At 33.3% G+C, this 6928-nt stretch overlaps 1 protein-coding gene across 1 annotated transcript; it reads left to right on the top strand.

Annotated features, from left to right (window-relative positions):
* Nucleotides 1-1201: 1201 nt before the first annotated feature.
* Nucleotides 1202-5918, top strand: LOC144980890 (mid1-interacting protein 1A-like). The gene is made up of 2 exons (XM_078928790.1): nt 1202-3473; nt 3555-5918. Exon 1 carries the CDS (start codon nt 1555-1557, stop codon nt 2071-2073), a length of 519 nt encoding a protein of 172 aa, XP_078784916.1. The 5' UTR covers nt 1202-1554; the 3' UTR covers nt 2074-3473; nt 3555-5918.
* Nucleotides 5919-6928: the final 1010 nt, after the last annotated feature.

Here is a 6928-nt window from a genome sequence, read left to right as displayed (position 1 = left end):
TATTATTATTATTATTATTATTATTATTATTATTATTATTATTATTATCATCATCATCATCATCATCATCATCATCATCATCATCATCATCATCATTATTATTATTATTATTATTATTATTATTATTATTATTATTATTATTATTATTATTATTATTATTATTATTATTATTATCATTATTATTATCATTATTATTATTAACATTATTATTATTATCATTATTATTATTATTATTATTATTATTATTATTATTATTATTATTATTATCATCATCATCATCATCATCAATATTAGATATTCGATTTTTTAAAAAGAATAAATTGGAATGACGTTGATGATTGTACGTAGTGCAAGTAGGTATGTAACTTCAGTATCGATCCCGTGGTCGTTTTCGTCTCCAAAAATTTCCCTTCAACATGAAGATGACACCATTACTGTGGTCACTTCTGATTTCATCATCATCTCACGCCGCCTCTCATTCCTCTTGATTCACACCGGCACACCTTGGTTGATTCATTGGTGTCACGGCCCACCACCTTAGATACCATACACAGCGTCCTTGGTGAAATAATAGAACACACACTCTCCTCATGATAAATTTCAACCAATCACAGAGCAGGACAGTGACCTTTCACAACCTCGTATGTTGAGGCAGGGTGATCCAGGGTTGCCAGTTTGGCATTTTAAATGCCAGATTCCAAAAATCTGGCATTTTTGAAAACCGTTTGGCATTAGAAAAATCATTTGGCATTTGGCATTTTCATTTGGCATTTTCTTTTCTTGTATATTATACTTCAAATGACACCTTTTCTTAATATTTCTAAACGCGTAAAAACAAACATCTTCACATTTCTTTTTCATTCTTAAAATCCAACCGTGGTGTAGTGGTTTAGCACTCCACTTAGTAGTCAGTAGGTAAATAATTACCCCAACAGGAAATTTAGTATAATTCAAAAAAAAAAAAAAAAAAAAAAAAAATAAATAAAAGAAAAAGAAAAGAAAACACGCAAGCCACCAGGATATGATAGTAAATTGTCTATCAAAAGTGAGTAGTTTTCTTAGTGGGGGTGGGAGTCAACAGACTTTGGCATCTTTTTGAGTGTTTTGGCATTTTTTGAGTCTTCCCCTGGCATTTTGTTGAAAAATAATCTGGCAACCCTGGGGTGATCTCATTCGCTATAAAGGGGGCCTTCATTCAAACAAAAGTTATTGTTGTCAGCTCCTACCCTGTTAAACACAACAACAAGCTAGTTTTCATTTAAATTGCCAAAATTGTCAGTTTTTACTTTACTAAACAAATCTTGGTATAATTATTGTGAGCTTTATCGGTTGTTTCTTCGGACAGCTTTAAACCTACGTTCACCAGTCAGCTGGATACTGGTTAGGTCGGAATTGAAGCTCATTTTTCTTCCCACAGGAGGTCGGATGATCAAGACGTGTGTTATATTCGCCTGTGACAACTGATTCCATCAAATTTTGATTAATTCCATAATTACTGGATATAGTGATTGTATTAGTTTCCATTTGGAACCTCAAAAAACCCCGTTCTCAGGTATGAATATGAATAGCTCAAATCGCCATAGCATCGATAACAGTCACTCTTTGATGACTGCTATCAATCGATTTGTTCAGGCAGTGAACACCATGGACGACACAGTTATGATTCCTTGCCGACTAAGAGATCTTGATCTCAACATAAATGCAATTCCTGATATCAACGAAGAAGACAACAACAATAATAATAACAAAGCTATCGTGCAGGCCATGCATGCCAATGGGGATCTTTATCATTTCTATGCAATGTTGCAGGCCATAAAAAGAGAAATAATCGCCGGTCCGTCCTCGTCCTCGGAGGAAGAGATCAAAACAAATGATTGTGATGTTGATGATGAAGCCGACCCATCCAGTGAAACAGCTCGTAAAACAGCAGCGGCCTTCAGATATCATCTTCGTGGTTTATTTGGACTTTTACATCAAATGACAGAAACCGCAAAGATTCTGTGCCACAGATACGAGTCAGAAGTTTCACCTCCCCACAATGGTATTTCATCAGTTTCATCGTTCAATCTGTGATGATTCATATTTCACTTTCGATATAGCGCCTACATTAATAGTGAACTTTTCATTGTAAATATTGTTCAATCACATTGACATTAAGATCACTAACAGAAACGCCATCTTCATTTCATTCACGATATTTATCATTCGTTTCAATTAAGTTGGAATGAACCCGTTCAACGTCAAAGAGCATGTGTAAATGTCACAGAAGGAATTCAGCAATCTCAGAATCAGAAAGTTGCTCACTTCTGATTAATGACTTAGATAGTCACAAGTGTTTTATTTGAATTCTTGGAAAAAACTTTAAACTACTTATTAAATTGACAATTATGTACAAAGTTTTTATTTGTTTTTCATACAAGTGCCACAGAGTGAACAGAGATGCAAGTTTTGCTTGATTAGATGTTGATGCGATTGTAATTTTTGCTTTTGTCTACTTATGTGATGCAAATCAGAATAGAAGGTCTTTATCATTACAAGAATATGATGCAATTTTTCCCACTGAATGTTTCATTTATGTATCGTATGTTTTCAAGTCGCATTTAGGCAGGTATATTTCGTTACTAATTAATTGTGAAGTTTATGCATTTAGATTTTATTATAATATGATGAAATGATTTAATTATACAATTTCTTTATCATACATAGTAAAGAGGCTATATTTTGTTATGATCATCGGATCATATATTTAAATATGACAGGATAAATAGATCATAGTTTAGAGCTATCTGAGATAGGCAATTATTATTACGTAGTGTTTTTATGCACCTCCGTTGACGGTGTATCTTAACGGATCGTTTTTATACACCTCCGTCACGCATGCGCATTCCACCCAATTTCATTAGCGATATTGTGTTTCTGTATTTGGACATGGCGAAAGTTATATTGTGACATCTGTAGGATGTTTTTGTTAATAAATTTATATAAAAATAATAATAATTTAAAAAATCAAAATATAAAACCAGAAAATAGAAGTTGCATTGAAGGTAAAATAATGTTTTAGAAAGACCTTATTAAATGTAATGTACAGTCAGGTGGCTCCGTAGCGCAGTGGACAAGCTGTCAGACTCTAACCTTGAAAGTACCGTGTTCGATTCCCATTGTCGACATTTTTTTTTATTTACTTTGTTTTTGTTTGCTTTTTTTCTTGCTTTTTTTTTTCAAAATTTTTTATCATGTTTTTTAAAAACTTCGATTTTAATTTTCTAAAATTATTTATTTATTTGAGATCAGTATTTGTGTGCCATGTTTCTTTTTACTTTTGATTTTTTAAATTATTGTTATTATTCTTTAATTTATTATCATTGTACATCGGTAATCACTAAGCAGCGTGCTAAACTACAATCTAAAACTATTTCAACCTCATGGACGTATGCAGCAACATTTTCATTAATTTACCATCACCGCCAACGGAGGTGCATAAAAACGGTGCGTTTTTTGTACACCTCCAATGGAGGTGTATAAAAACAGTGCATTTTTGTACACCTCCAACGGAGGTGTATAAAAACGCCGCCTTATTATTATTAGTCTTCTTGATTAGAGGATCTGCTGTTAATGCTTTTGCCTATTCAAATAAAGTTAAATTATGCTCTCCAATTCAGAGCAAGTGGTTTAGAACACGATTGAATTTCATCATCAATGAAGTTGTCAAAAGAGAGTACCGTATGATAAAATCTTGTTGTATACGGCCATGTCTGGGACCATTACATGTATGAATTTATGAAAAACAAGGTTTTGTGTAAATGAGGGCAGAATAACTAGGATTTACAGCATTGTCTTATTTTGAATTATGTGCAATCGCAGTGACTATGAGTTTGATGTGCTGATCACTGTTATTCCATTCTGATGTCATGATTTATTTATAATGTTTATTTTTAAATGTTATGAATTTTAAACATTTACAAAAATGATATGCTATATGTCGAAAGGAGTGTTTGCAAGTGTGCTCATTACTCAAATAACTGTGATTTGAGTGCTCATTCATGGCAATGCAGTGATGAGGTGATGTTATTGGAAAGTTGTTAAGATTGAACTTAGGAATGTAGGTAATTGAAAGTTATAATTGTAATCAAACCACACGATTTATCTGGTATAATTCCAGTCATACCACTGATTATGGATTACGATTACTTTAGTCGCAAAAATCTACCGTATGTTATGATTACAACTTCTTATTCTAGTTGCAGACTTCAGATTTTAAATTTTTCTCTCCTCATTTTAAACCTGGAGAAAGTTTTCGGACACATTAAATATAGTGCCTGAAAAAGAAGGATTATTTACTGTTTTGCGTCGTTCATGAAGGCAATGGATTCTTTTTCTTTTCTCATTTTTTTTTCATTTTATCCAGCAAATAGATGGTCTAAGCGAGATTGAAATATAGAGCTGTCAACTTTTATAACCGGCTTCCAACCAGAACCATTCATTGGTTAATATAAGGTGTTTGTTGAATAGAAATGATACAATTGAACTCAGATCTAACAAGGTTTCTGGTCATTACATACAGGGTTTCACTGAATTTGTCGTGCCATTACGAGTGCTTGTTACTTTTCTTTGTTTTTTTCTTAACCTTACATCCAAGGTCCACTTCATGATATTCCATGCTAGAAAAGGCAGAGGATTATTTTCTTTTAGTCATTCGTTACTTATCTGCTTCAAAAGTATGTCTAAGGTCTTGGTAGGTAAATCACCCAAGACATGGCACCCAGATTTTCGGCCGAGATCCTACATTCCTTTCTGTCTATTATTTTTATACTTTACGCCTTGTTTGAATCCTAGGTGATGTTACTAATGTTGATCAGCTAAACTAACCTAAAAGAGAAAGAAAATTGTAGTTGAGGGTTTTTAAGATTGCATTGAATTTTGAGGTCTGCTTATCTTTTGTATGAATTAATTTCCATGTCAGTACATACCACTACCACACACAGATCATGAGCCGGTTTGCAAATCTAAGGTTAAAAATTGAAGTGGCACAGCTTTTCTCTCCCCCCCCCCCCCCCCCCTTTTTTTTGGGGGGTGTAGATTAGAGTGACTTACTTATGATGAATTGAATACAATTTAGTGTCATCGATTGACATATAGTCTACTCTGTTTTCTTATTATCATTGTGACCTGTTTATTTTGATGTTTTTATCATTTCTATTTATGGCAGGGCATGGACCAAATTTACTTTTGAATAGTGTAAAAGGCCAGATATAAGGTTATTCATGAGAAAATGAATTATAATAATCACTATGAATGGCCTGGGAATATCCATTGACTTCAATAGCGACATTGGCTTGGATTTTATTCACACTATAGTGTAGTTCTCATAATATAAGATATAAATATCAGTTAACCTATATTTTTTATATAGCTAGAACATTAATGAATGTAAGACATTTCTGCAACTATTATAGGTCTAAAGTCTAAAGGCAATTCTTTATAAATTGTTTTGTTATTCTACATATGTTTATTTTATCAAAAGCTGTGTGGGGGATAAAGATAAATAGAAATAGATTTTAGCCATGAATGTGTACTGCTAATTCCATATATTTTAGCCATGAATTTGAATGTGTACTGCTAATTCCATAGCTTTTAGCCATGAATTTGAATGTGTACTGCTAATTCCTTAGCTTTTTTTTCTTAGCATTCTAAAATCACCCAGGCATGTAGTGTCCAATTGAGCGTGTTGTGGCGAAGGCCTTAGGTGGGCAGGAATATAACTCCTACTCGAGCATAGAATTTATTATGTCATTAGGGTTATAGTTATAGAGTAATCGTAATTATAGGTCTTCTGTTGACTGGAACTGTGGCTAGCAACAGCCACAACATTGTCAACCCCTCTTTTTTTCTGGCTCTAAATCTCTCTTCCCCCCCCCCCCCCCCCCCCCCCCCCCCTCTCTCTCTCTCTCTCTCTCTCTCTCTCTCTCTCTCTCTCTCTCTCTCTCTCTCTCTCTCTCTCTCTCTCATATATATATATATATTTCTCATCAGTGTCTCAATGGGCCAAATAAACTAATGATTAAGTTTGGGGGGAGAGAGTATCTGGACGAATAATTCATGATGGAGTAACCAAGATGCACATAATGATTTAATGACATATTGCCTTTTTGGACCAAGAATGAGTTAACACCATATTCTAACTTTGAACACACTGTGTAGTCTACTACCTTTATACTTACTCTTTATATATATATATATAAATAAAACTTAACATTTTTAATATTTCTATATTTTTTGTGTGTGTACGCCTGCAGAAGCATTTTCTAAAATAGAGAGAAGAAAAGAAAAAGTATTTTTTTTACCCAGGCCAGTTGTTTATTCAAAATCGCTTATCAAATTGGACCGTTTATTTTTGTCCAGAAAGTTTTTGTTTTCATTACTCCTTGATCTGTTATCAGAGATAAGTGGCGACAGACTAGAGGGTAAAATGTGTGCATTACATTATTATTATTATATAACAATAACACAGGAGACCGTCTGCTGTAATAATAGCGCTCTCTTTTTTTGTGTAATGGGAAGTAATCGCTTTTAGACTATGACCTTTACAGGTCTATCACGTTGTTTACAATTGAAAAAGCGTTTTTTGAAGCGTGAGTTACTTGAACTTTGACACAGACCTACTAAAGGAAATGTAATGTTATTAGGTATATTATGGTATATAATAAATTATGTATTATCTATTTATAGCAGTGGTAGACTGGTTTATTGTACGTTAATAGTAATCATACGATGCCAGTTTGATTTTTAATTAATGACTTTTAAAATATGTTAACAATGATTTGTTCAAATTAGAAACTAATTTATTATTATTATTTACAGGCAATGTGGAGTTTGTGTGTTTCATGAGATAGAGAGAGGGAGAAGTGGGGGGGGGGGGGGGGGGGGGGGG

Source organism: Berghia stephanieae, chromosome 10 (assembly GCF_034508935.2).
Source record: "Berghia stephanieae isolate SIO BIC M18660-M18661 chromosome 10, UCSD_Bste_1.3, whole genome shotgun sequence".
Classification (NCBI taxonomy): domain Eukaryota; kingdom Metazoa; phylum Mollusca; class Gastropoda; order Nudibranchia; family Aeolidiidae; genus Berghia; species Berghia stephanieae.
This window is presented reverse-complemented; position numbering and strand designations above follow the sequence as displayed.

What these genes read in the sequence shown, in the direction of transcription:
- LOC144980890 (XM_078928790.1), top strand. Translation starts at nt 1,555, where the DNA reads ATGAATATGAATAGCTCAAATCGCCATAGCATCGATAACAGTCACTCT.